Source organism: Myiozetetes cayanensis, unplaced genomic scaffold, assembly GCF_022539395.1.
Source record: "Myiozetetes cayanensis isolate MyiCay16 unplaced genomic scaffold, myiCay2020 scf1, whole genome shotgun sequence".
In the NCBI taxonomy this organism is placed as follows: Eukaryota; Metazoa; Chordata; class Aves; order Passeriformes; family Tyrannidae; genus Myiozetetes; species Myiozetetes cayanensis.
The window spans coordinates 10,615,150-10,628,194 of NW_026086604.1; the positions used below are offsets into that span (position 1 = coordinate 10,615,150).

At 41.2% G+C, this 13,045-nt stretch overlaps 1 protein-coding gene across 4 annotated transcripts in view; it reads left to right on the forward strand.

Moving 5' to 3' along the window:
* ZHX1 (zinc fingers and homeoboxes 1) overlaps window positions 1-12,745 on the forward strand; it is a 29,517-nt gene extending 16,772 nt beyond the window's left edge. Inside the window, exons 2-3 of one of the 4 annotated variants that reach the window (XR_007629260.1) lie at window positions 770-4,158; window positions 10,565-10,794. Coding sequence is in view for 2 of the 4 variants with exons in the window: in XM_050318103.1 (XP_050174060.1) it covers window positions 997-3,621 (2,625 nt within the window). In the remaining 2 variants the exon portion in view is untranslated. Of the gene's footprint in view, window positions 1-769 lie in introns of all 4 variants that reach the window. The other 3 variants (XR_007629262.1, XM_050318278.1, XM_050318103.1) reach the window with 3 other exon arrangements.
* The last annotated feature ends 300 nt before the right edge of the window (window positions 12,746-13,045 follow it).

Sequence of the window (13,045 nt, forward strand, 5' to 3'; positions counted from 1 at the left end):
CTTTAATTCTCTTTCTCTGTGGTATGTTCACACAACCAGTCATCTCTCTGTTAATGCACAGAGGCATGAAAACAGATTTCAGCTAATTGCCATGTGCTAGCACCCAACTTTTATTGGTTTGGGATTGGTCTTCAATTGGAGAATGATATTTGGGAAGCTATGAAGAAAGGATAGTAGTCTTTTGTCTGTTGAAGTGCCTTAAAAAGACATTGTTTTGCCTGTTTTCAGACATCAGAGAAAGACCCCTGCACATGGTCATGCTTGCGTGTATGATGCAATAGTAAAACTCTCTAAACCTGCCTTTTCTGGGACTCCTCACAGCCTCTGACACAAAAGACATGACAGAGTTGGTAGTGGAGGTGTCAGACTGGGCTCAAGTTAATGATAGGAAGGACTTGAGCTCACAGAGCTGTGGAGAGAGGTTGTGATAGGTTAAGCAAAGCAATCCAAAGTCAAGAGTGACCCCAGCACTGTGCCAAGAAAAAGGCTTCTGAAGAAAGGGAAACAGTCAGGAAGTTACCTGTTTTATACCATTGTTTGTTTATGTCTTTCACTGTGTTTACGTGAACTGGAACAAATTTCAGCCTGTAATAAGCTGATTGGATTTTGCCTTTCTTAGCTTTGATTATCTCCTCTTGGAATGGGTCTACTGGTTTCAGGGGATAACAATGGAACCTCAAAGGACTGAATAACCTTAAGCCATAATATGTAGCAGAATAGAAGTTACTCCTTAAATTGAACTAATTTCACTGTCTCTTCTTTGCTACAGGTAGTGGATGTGGACTTTAAACCATCGTGTCTCAACATCTCATCCTCAACTATCTATTTTAAATCTGATTGCACTACAGAAGAAAAGCTGCTAATGGGATAAATGTTGAGACTTCACAAGAACTGACTTGAAGTACCGAAAGCCATTATTACTATTATTATTAGTCAAGAAGAGCTGGAAGCAAAGTCTGTATCTGACCAGTCAGTAGAGTTTTCACAGTAACAGTCATGGCAAGTAAACGAAAATCAACAACACCGTGCATGGTCTTAGCCAATGAGCAGGACCCGGATCTGGAAATGGTATCAGACCTGGAGGAAGGACCACCTGTGCTCACGCCAGCAGAAAACCCTCCAGCAGAAAGTGTAACAAGTGATGAGGATGTTCATGAGTATGTGGATTCAGACAATCAGAAAAATACAAATAAAGTAGAAGGTGGTTATGAGTGTAAATACTGTACTTTTCAGACTCCAGATCTCAATATGTTTACTTTTCATGTGGATTCAGAACATCCCAACGTAGTGTTAAATTCATCCTATGTTTGTTTAGAATGTAATTTCCTTACCAAAAGATATGATGCCCTCTCAGAGCATAATGTGAAGCACCACCCTGGAGAGGAGAATTTTAAATTGACCATGGTGAAACGTAATAATCAGACAATCTTTGAACAAACAGTAAATGATCTCACTTTTGATGGAAGTTTTGTTAGAGAGGAAAATGCTGGACAGGCCGACTCTTCTGAGGTCCCCTCATCAGGGATCTCAATTAGCAAAACTCCTATCATGAAAATGATGAAAAACAAAACCGAGACTAAACGTATCGCTGTTTTCCACAATGTAGTTGATGACATTCCTGGTGAAGAAAAGGGAACTGAAAATGAGCCAAACTCCGAAGAAGCAGTAGAAAACCCCCCACCGGCAGTTTCTGAGTCAAAACCAAGCCATTCAGTTGTGTGCAGTGCAGCAGATGTGGCTGGTGCAGTGGTGACCCCGGCACCAGTGCTTCAGCCTGGGGTGGCACAGGTTATAACAGCTGTTACAGCCCCACAGAACTCAAACCTGATCCCAAAAGTCCTAATACCTGTAAATAGCATTCCAGCCTATAATACTGCTTTGGATAACAATCCTCTTTTGCTTAACACCTACAACAAATTCCCATATCCAACCATGTCGGAAATCACTGTTCTTTCCACCCAAGCCAAGTACACAGAGGAACAGATTAAAATATGGTTTTCTGCCCAGCGTCTGAAGCACGGTGTGAGCTGGACGCCAGAGGAAGTGGAGGAAGCAAGGAGGAAACAATTTAATGGCACAGTGCATACTGTGCCACAGACAATTACCGTTATTCCTGCACACATTTCTGCCGCTAGCAATGGTTTACCTTCCATTTTACAGACATGCCAAATAGTTGGTCAGCCAGGACTTGTTCTCACTCAAGTTGCAGGTGCAAATACATTACCAGTAACAGCCCCAATAGCTTTGACTGTAGCGGGAGTCCCAAACCAAACACAGCTACAGAAGAGTCAGATTCACAGTGCTCAGCCTATTGCAGAAACCAAACAAGTAGCTGCCGTTCCAGCCCCTCAGCCCATCAAAAATGAATCCACGGTGATGAATCCTGACTCCTTTGGCATCCGAGCAAAAAAAACTAAGGAACAACTGGCAGAATTAAAAGTCAGCTACCTTAAAAATCAGTTTCCTCAAGACTCGGAGATTGTTAGACTTATGAAAATAACAGGTCTGACTAAAGGAGAGATCAAAAAGTGGTTCAGTGATACACGCTACAATCAGAGAAACTCAAAGAATAATCATGGGATTCACCTCAACAGTGATTCATGTGCCACCATTGTTATTGATTCAAGCGATGAAATGAACGAGTCCCCAACAGGAGTCACTCCACAGAGCAAGTCATCATGGAGTGCTTTTCCTGATTTCACCCCACAGAAATTCAAAGAGAAGACTGCTGAACAACTGCAAGTCCTCCAAGCAAGTTTTCTTAATAACCCTGTCCTCACTGATGAAGAGATGAATAGGTTAAGAGCCCAAACCAAACTGACTAGGAGAGAGATTGATGCCTGGTTTGCAGAAAAGAGGAAATCAAATGTCTCGAAGGAAGAGGGAGCTGACTTGAATGAAAGCAATGCTGGCAGCTCAAAAGAAGAGGCTGGAGAAACATCTGTGGGAGATGGAGCAGCAGGAACAAAATCAGGGTGTTCCACTTCAAGCAAAGTAGGCAAAAAATCACCAGAGCAGTTGCACATGCTCAAAAGTTCCTTTGTGCGTACTCAGTGGCCGTCTCCACAAGAATACAACAAGCTGGCAGAAGAAACCGGGCTTCCGAGATCGGAAATTGTGAGTTGGTTTGGAGATACTCGCTATGCCTGGAAAAATGGTGGATTGAAGTGGTATTACTATTACCAGAGCGCCAGTGCAAACAGTCTGAATGGCCAAGGCTTTGCCAGGAAGAGAGGGAGAGGAAGACCAAAAGGGAGGGGGAGAGGGAGGCCTCGGGGGAGGCCTCGGGGAAGCAAGAGGTTAAATTGCTGGGACAGAGGTGTGTCTGTCATAAAATTTAAAACTGGAACAGCAATCCTGAAGGACTACTATATGAAGCACAAATTCCTTAATGAGCAAGACCTCGATGAACTGGTAGCCAAATCTCACATGGGATATGAGCAGGTCAGAGAGTGGTTTGCAGAGAGGCAAAGAAGATTAGATCTTGGAATAGAGCTGTTTGATGAGAACGAGGAGGAAGATGAAATGCTGGACGATCAGGAAGATGAAGAAGAAACAGATGATAGTGATACTTGGGAACCCCCCAGACATGTTAAACGTAAACTTTCAAAAACGGACTGATGTACAGTTTGAGATTTGGGGGCCAAAAACCTATTAATTAGGTTTAATGTTACAGTGAAGAGCCAAATGATTTTTCATGGCCTTCAGTTTAGCAAGCAGCTGCTTAGCATCTTTCTTCCACCTACGAGAACATGGGCGAGGTGCTACCTGTGTGGGCAACAACTGCTTGCTTCGTTGCTACAAGAGATGAACATCCTCAGGCCCAGCCTAGGACAGGGGGTTATAAATCAGATCAAGTTCAGCTCTTTTTCCACATCACTGATGGGAAGGTTCATGTTCATCATACATGTGACTGCTTCTCAATATTTAATTGCCTTATGTTGTTTAATTCCAAAAAACCACAGACACCTTTTTTTGTTGATGTTGGAGAACATTTTGCCTGCTCATGAAGGAGGAAAACACAAAAACCTTAGATGTCTTTTTGCAAACATCACTTCATCTGAAAGGTTTCAAGGCCTGGGTTTATTTCTTAAGGAAAGAGTTGGAATCAAAAAGAGAAGGGGAAAAGTGTGACAAAAGGAATCAATGAACCTAGGGGTGAGGATTGATTGGTTTAAGAAAATAAGGTGATACCGGCACCTTTTGCTTATCTTCAGTGTTTGGGGTTTACAGAACTTGGACTGAAATGTTCCTTATTGATAATTACGAGCTAACTGAGTCTGATGCTAGAAGATGCTTTTTGTTACAGTTAATCAGTGTATCCTACATCACTTTAATTTAAATGCCTGACAGACATGATGCAGTTGATAATAACACTCATTTTTAGCTTGTGCATTCTTTCCTTTGTTGGAAATGGTAAGAGAAGTATGTGTATTTCTAGCTAAAAAGAATAATTTCTTGAAATCTTACACTGAGTTTTAAGGTAAACATGAGGTAGAAACTGCCTAAAAGTCATTCACAGCTGCTTAGGGGTTTGTAAGAGTACACAGATACGTAGATGAAAAGCATCTTTTGGTGCTACTAAGAAAGGTTTTCAAGTAAGTTATGGCAATGACATGGTGTTTAATTCTCAAACAAAATGAAGTTATATGGCTTTTAGATGCTTAGGAATTATAAACGCAGTAGTGTTGAGTTGTTCTTCAGTGATAGCCCAGTTGAGTGATTTGTGTGCAGGTTTAACTGTAATTCATCCTAACTGTTGAACTTCCACTGGGCTGATTGCTCTTAGCACTGCTGGGTGAGCGCACTTATTTTTAGAGGTGGTTTGAGTTACCTGAACTGAACTCCAGAAGTAGTCTAATCTGATACAAAACATCCACATCATGAGTATGTGTATTTAAAAGAGAATAAGAGAAAGTAATTTGGTCTCGAGACAGTGACATCATCGTAGTACAGTTTGAATTAGGAACTTAAAGGCAGTGGGCCAAATTCACACAAGTTGGTTTAGGCGGATGTTTGGCATCCTAGAGAATGGGTGCTCTGAGGAAGAGTAGTTTGTGTTCTTGCTACTGGCAGCCTGCAGTTTTAGGGATAAGTTACTTTATATTTAGATGTCAAAAGATGAATTGGTGCTGCTGTCACCAGCATTGTCTGCTTTTTACATTGGCATTAATGGAAAGGATACTAGCAGTCTCCTTTTGCACATCTGTCAGCATCTTCTCTGTAGGCTCCTGCATCTGGTGATTATAGAGATTAGTATAGAGAAAATGTGTCCTAATGTTTCCCCATCTCCAAGAACCTATTCTAGAATTATTCTTTCTCCCACATTGTGAAAAGACCAAGAAAGCCCTTTTAGTCATGATTTTCTGAGGCAGAGGAGTCTGTGTTACATCTGGTTTTCATACTTGATTATGAGTGAAGCCCAAGTCAAAGCAAGAAAGGAAATGATATCTAAAAAACATATATTAACCTCCCAGGCTCACCTTGGTCTCTGAACACTCATAGTTGCCCTTCTCATAGATTGAACGGTCTCTCTGAGCTGCGGAAGGATGTTCTTTATGAAGGTCATTTAGTGGGGCAAGCTCTTCTGTCTGCTTCAGATTACTGGAGAGAAAAAGGCAGCAGCTTATGGTGTGTATCATGAATGTGATGATGAAAATTATTCCCTAGATTGGAGGACTCAAGTTGGTGAGGCACAGAGCAGCCAGTGGTACTAAAGAGGACTAGCCAAAGAATCCCTTCAGTTTAACATTGGGGTGGGAGAGGAGCAAACCCATGTTGTCAGCATATTTCAGGGGAGTGTTTGTGAGTCTGGATGGGAGATGGTGAAAGAGAGATCAGGATCTGGCCTTTTCAGCATTGACTGCTCCATGTGGTTGGGAGAGATTCTTGTTTGGCTGGTAATGGTATGGATGAGGCTGTTGTAGATGCCAGCAGATATAAAAAAAGACTCACACTGGCTTTAAGTTCTGCTGGGAATACAGGGTCAAGAATCTGTGCTTGCTGAGTAGGAAAGGAAAAAGCTAGAATGAAAATAGATGCTATTTTTAAGTTTCCAAAAACATTAAAACAAATCCTTGGGAATATGCCTCTAGCAGGCAAAATCTGCAGTTGCCTTAATCCTTAAGGTTGACCCAGAATTAATTTTCTTTCAAAAGAACTCCACCAAAACCCCAAACAACAACCAAGCGATGTGTCCAAATAAGTATCTCCATTTTTGTTAGCAGAGACTGCATTTAGGTTAGCTGGGAATCTTACCTTCTTTAAAAGACGGGAAAAAAAATAAAGATCCAAGTTAATTACATGATTAAACTGGAATATTTTCTACTTTGGCACTGTTCTGTGAAATAACAGCTACAGCAGTAGGCCTTAGCACATCTGGTCTCAGAAACACAGGAAGAGGAAATACATTGTTTGTCAGACTAAATATAGTTGGATTGGAGGTCTTCTTTCCGTAAAATGGTCAGAGACAGTGGCTGATGTACACTGGGCCAGATTTTCTGTTGTTGTAAATATTAAGAGTTCCATGTATTCCACTGGTTATAGTAGTATTTACAGCTCACTGAGAAAACTGTCTCTTTGCAGAATGTAAAGTTTAAATTAAACCATGTGCTGTGGATCAGCTGATGAGAGATGCAGAGTCCCCACGTTTCCTTTGGGCAACCTGCACATTTTAAGCCTTTCAGTTGTGCTAAGGGTGAGGAGAATCTGGATGGATTCAGCCTGAAGACAGAAGTTGTGTGCATTCATTATTGCTCATAGTCTGACTGTTACCTGTTTGAACACGCAGAGTCCATTAATCACCAGTTTATTTCGTGTTTACAGCATGTGTGTATTTGCACTGCATGCTGGGAGAGAGGGAAACTCCTTCTGGAGGCCTCCCAGGTCAGGCCTGACAGGAGAAGCATTGGAAAGAGCTGTCAGCATGCTGGTCAGCTGTATTTGTGATGTGTGGTAGGAACTCAAAGCTATTGGTACAATTGGTTTAGTCCAGATTCATCTCAGCCAACCTCAGGCTGCTCTGCTCCTTACCTGGGGGCCCAGGGCACACTGTTCAGTCACCTGAGAGAAACAGAAATTGCCTGATATGGCACCTTCTCATTCTACTCGTTACATGCAGGAAACTTCCTGAACTTCAGGCACATCAGCAGGTGTCTTAATTTATTGTGACAGTGCACCCCTGCAAGACCAGCTCCTTCTTGTAGCTTATACACACCTGTAAGGTGTTTTGGAAGCCACTTGGACTGAACTGTATTGACAGTGGGAAGGGAGGGGGCAAGAAAATACATCTGTCCAGGGATGACTGCCCATGTGGCTTTTTGTTAATTTTCCTGACTGGTAAAGGACTCTGTCTGGATGAACCTGTGGTATGTTTTCTGTATTTCTGTGCAGCTTCACCTCTTGGGTTTGAGCTCATTATGAGCCAGGTTTCAGTGATTGTCATTGACAGTGAGATGAAGAAACCCTGATCTTGCTTAGATCTTACCCCCAGATGGCTGGTTTCTCAGTATTTGTTGGGACCACTCTTTCAGAATTCAGTTGTGAGCATCAGTTCCTGTAGAGCTAAGCTGGTGCTTTCCTCTTCATCTGCTGTTTCTGCCAGGAGTACTTGCTCTGATGATGCTACTTGTGCTGTTTCTGGAGTTCAGCTAAAGAGAGAATACACTTAATCCTGAGCCAGAATAGAGAGGGAAAAGAGCTAAAAGAAAGAAAGCAATGTCACAGCTGGGTGAGACATCCCAGTATTGTCCCCTTCATGGCATGTTTCGCCCTTGCTTCTGAGTGCAGTGAAAGAGCACTGTTCCATCTTAAAAAGTGCTGTCTTCCCAGTGTCAGCCTCTCAGTGACCCCAGAATTAGTGTTGTAAAAATAAAGTCAGACCTGTTCCTCCCTTAAGGTTTGAATGATCTAACAGTGCTGGCTTGTAAGAAGTGGAAAGAAGGGAAAATGCAGAAGCCTGAAGGCTCTTTTGCCTGCCCTGCAGAATTTACTTATGTAGAAGTTGATAAACAAAACAATTTTAACCCGTTCTGTTCTGACAGAAAGAGCAAATTATTTCAATCACTAATTTTTAGCACATAGAAATATCTGCTTTGTTTTAAAGCAAAGGAGAGAAAGAGGTATCTAATACCTAATGATTAGAATTTAGTGTATTATCTCTTAATACACTATAGTAAATGAGGCCATTCCCTTTTTTAACCTTGTCCAGTGCAATTTTGAAAATGGCTTTTTCATTACATTATATGTAATATGGTGTCTGAGTATAACTTTGATCATTGGGAAGGAAACTCATGCAATGTCCACACATTATGTGAAATAATTTCCCGATGCATGATTTGCTGACTTCGGACAAAAGCCGATTTTCTTTCATTCACCAGTGAGCTCTGGAGGCAGGAAAATGCACTCCCTTCTCCTCCACAGAGCGGAGAAAGCATTTCTGGATCCCGTACAAAGTGATTCATGGCCTTACGCAGTCCCCATAGGCCAGAAAGCCCAAAGATGCAGACACTCTCCTCCTCTGTTTTCCTCTGAAATGAGAGCACAGCCGTAACTCTGACAACTAGTCAGTCTCTGGCTGCTGAGTAACGAGGCTGTAGTTTAAGGTGGGGAGCATTTTCCCTTTTGCACTTGACAGAGTACTGTGTATTCAGGCTGGATGTCACTATTTGCTTCTGTAAATATGATAGTACCGATTTGCGTCCTGCACCCGAGTCCCCATACCCGTGTATGTTCATATCTCCCAAGGAGAGAAGATAATCTTTAACCTTCTGTAGTGTTAAATATCCCTGCCCTAACCGGAAGGCACAAAAATAGAGTGCAATGAACTATATAGCTACTTTCTTTGATTTAATTTATTTTTTCTTTGAAAATATTTTTGCTTGCATTCAGTAGTAATGGAAAGATAGTATCAATGACCAGAGAGCAGTAAAACTGTTGGGAGTTGTCTATAATGCCTGGAATGACTTTGTAAGTTAGAGATGGAAAGAGCTAGTAGAGGGCTCAGTTCCCTACACTAAACAGTACTAGGTTACACCTGTATTCTCCATTAAGCTTGTGATATCCTAGGATAAGTAGATTTACCCAGTAGCATGACACAGACTTATGGATGAAGTTACTTGAGGTTTGGTGATGTATTCTGTAGGAAAATATTTTGAAATGGAAGTTGCCACAGAAAGTGAAAAATCCCCTCAATAGCTACTTACACACAATAGATCAAATTTGTGCATTGTTTCCCCATTTCTAAAAAGGGAGATTTTGAAACACAGGTGGGTTATAGCCAGTATTTGTAAGTTTAATGGCTGGAGCTCTTGGGGGAGTTTTCTCTTTCTGTGATGAAGAACATCTGCACTTTTTCAGTGAACAGTCATTGCAAAATGGACTTACACAACACTGTAAAACATAGAGTGATAACTGAGGATCCCACAGCACTTTTCTTGAATTAAGGTGGGATTCTGATTGCATGTTGATGTTTGCACTGGGGCAAGTACAGCCAAGGAATGCAAACCTGCTCATCCTGGAGCCTGGAGTCGGTCGATGAACTGCTCCCCAGCTCCCCTGACTTACACGTGGCTTTGCAGGCAGCCACTGACACTACAGACACCTGTCATGAGGCGAGGTGGATCTTCTGTCTGGATTGCAGCGCTGAGCTTTGTGTTGTGGTTAGCAACGGTACTTACCTCTGCTTCCAACCTGATGCTTGTTGGGACGGGAGGCCTTTCTTTTTTTTTTCCCTTTTTCTTTTTTTCTTTATATTCTAGAGCAGGTAGCACTACAGTGATGGGTAATGTAACTGATCCTTGGTTATAATACTGTGGCATAAAAATGCTTTGGGTTTTCTCAAGTGTTTTAGAGATGAGGTTACTATGTGAACATTGGACTGTGCATAACCTAGAATGTGTTAGGACACATAATATTTGTGTCTCAGTTGATGAAAGTATTTCCTTATGCTTATTCAACACTAGATACTTATCAGGAAACTCTCCCTAAAGAGTCTGCTAGAACAGCAGAAGATTCAAGTCTTCATCTAAGCTACAAAACAATGAACCACAAGAGCTCTGCTATGATTTCGGAATGTTCCCCCCCCACCCTCCAGTTTCAGCTTACAGAAGTATTTCCAACCCTGCATAGTTGGCTATCTGCATGTATGCTTACAGTCTGTACAGAAATGCACTAAAATGAGTTGCCCTACCTGGGAAGGCTTTATATTGTATAGAAAATGTGGCACTAGGTACTGCTCTTCATGTGCACAGGAGAGTTAACAGGTGTCAGTCTCGTTTACAGAAATGATGGCGCTTTGCAATTTTCTATAATATATTGCAATATATTTAAATGTCCTGTTTGACATGTGAAATGAAATTAAGTTAATGCATTGTTATGTATTTGAAGTATGAGGAAGATGATTCACTAACGACCAGCAAGGTTTTTAGAAAGGTGTCCAGTATGTAGCTGTCTGTGTGATCTGTCTGGTGTATGTGATGTTAAAGGAAGCAACAATACTGTCACTGTTTAGAATGAAGAGTTTCTTTTGAATGATGCAATAGCTTACAATGTCTTTCCTTTGTAGCTGCCCAGTGTGGTGAAGGGGAAGCAATTCTTGAAAAAGTTCAAGATAACTGGTTAACTGTGAATGGGCCTAATCTTTCGTGAAACCAAGAAAATTTTTGGACACACACAGGACTTGAATACTCAAAAGGATTGGAACTTAGTGTTGTGCCAAAGTTAAACTACTGCAGTTGGCAGTTCTGCACTGTAAATAGAAGACTGATTAAAAGACAGCTTGTAAAAAAAAAAAAATCAAATTTTAATACAGTACGTTTTTATTCTGATACATGATGGAAACATTCTGTTTTAGACCTTTTTTGAAGAGGCTTCAGTGACCACTAGATTTTGTCCTCTTATATTTTGTTTGGCCTAATACTATATGTTCTAGTAAGATGGGCTTTATTGCCTGTGTTCTTTGATATGTGATTAAGCTTATAGCTTTGAGTGACCAAACATTTTACAGAGTAAAAGTTCTTAGAAACAGTATAACGTAACTGATATTTCTGTGTCTTATTTATCAGGCTCTGCACAAACTTGGAAGGTTGTGCTGGACTTGTACAACTCATATATGGGAACGCAGCATACTTCCGGATATTACAAACCTAAGCCTTTGTGGCCGAATGGATCTTGTCTTTGGATTTATTTTTGTTATTTTTTTGAGGCAAAGAAACGAATGGATGCTGCTGTAAAATATTTGTAATATTGCCATTATTGCTTTCTGTAGCAATTATTGCTTTTGCTTCAACAGATAAAGAAAATAAATCAGAGATAGAAAAATCCTAAAAGACGCTGATAGAAGAAAGGATCATGTGAGAACTTCTGAAAATAAACTTTGTACCAAAAATTTGAAAACAGAAATAATGGAATAAATGTCTCTTTACTGAGTGTGTGTGGTTTTAAGAGGTGGTGTGGAAACCAGGAATCATGTCTGTATGAACATGTCATGGACCAGATCTTCTCAAATATGTTTTCTCCTGTTACACAAAAAGTGAATTTCCCCAATTCCTCAGATGCATTGAATTTAGAGAAGTGGCTTGGCTGAACAGCTAGCGTGAGGTCAGCTTCACGTGTGAGTCACTACAGCTGCTCGTTGCTGAACTGTTCTGCCATGTTAGCAGCCCAGGGACGTTCATGGGATTTTTCTCATTAAGGCAGATTGTCTTTATTAAGGCATTTTAAATATTTGGGGTGGGAAGAGTAGGGGTGAGTAAGAACCACCTCCTCGCTGAGGTCCCTGTCGGTTGGACATGATGCTTTATGGGTACTCTAACGTGTGCCTTGTCCTCAGAGAAGAAGGGTCTGAGGCAAGAGCTGCTGTTGAGCTCTGCATTTCTGCCTTTGCCATCGCTTACAGCTCCCTGCCGGAGGCAGTGCCATGTCCTGCACTGGGTGATTCATCACACCCATCTCCTTCAGCTGCTGTGCTGCAGCTGGAGAGGCTCGAGACCTGGTTTTTCCAGCACGACTCGGCATTGTGCCTACGGACCTATGCCCTAGAAAAAGATGTTTAGAGCCATAGATTGGTTTCTGTGCTGCAGCTCATGGTAGTGTGAAGCATTACATCCCGAGCTGGAGCAGTGACCTACGCACACTGCTTTGAGCACAAGTGGTCAGTACAGCTTCGTGCTTGGCCACATAGTTTTACTTAGTTCAGTAAAAACAAAAGCTTATTCAAGAATCCATCGACTAATGAGGGAGTTATGAGAAACTCCAGGTTATGTGTGCAGTCACCTTTTTTTAAAAGGTACCTTATTTGTGTAAAGTGTCACCAGCCATTCCAAATTCTGCAGTTCAGTAGATACTTTCACAAGAGACCAGCTGGCCCTGTGGGTTGTTTCCCCTCTCTCAGCCTCCTCTCCCAGCCTCTTTTATCTTGCATTTGTTTTCATAACAATACTGTCAATTACTATTTTTACAAATTTAAAATACCAAGCCACTTTGTTCACTGCCTTATTTTCCTTTGTATGCCAAAAAGTTCCCTCTATAAATTGTTCCCTGTGGGCTTGGCATTGTGGAAATACTGAAATATTGAAATATTGAATGTTGGCATTTGAAATATTGTTTGTGGTGGTCTTTAGTCTCACATGGTGGTTTCTAACATTTTGGTGGTTAAATGACTTGTTGCACTCAAAATACTGTAAAATGAGACATTTAAATATATGTTTCTACTGCTGTAATGCTGAACTGTAAGCATTATGAGTAATTCCTCTCCCATGTGCGTTTTCTTTGCAGGCTCAGTGCTGAGCTGATCTTCATTACTTTAAAATATTTGGTAGAAGAAAGAAAAGGAAGAAAAAGGGAATGAAAGTGTGTGTCACACCTAGTTGATTTGTGCCTTTGGGTGAAAATAAAGGTCAGTGTTGGCAGTAATTCTCCTTTTAGTGATTTTTGAAAAGTTTTCCTAAATGAAAGCCAAAGAGGGGAAATAACATAACTGCAGCGAAGTTATTTCTTAAGAAGTTAGTCTTAAGAGGCAGATATGGAAGAGGGCCCACAAATTGCC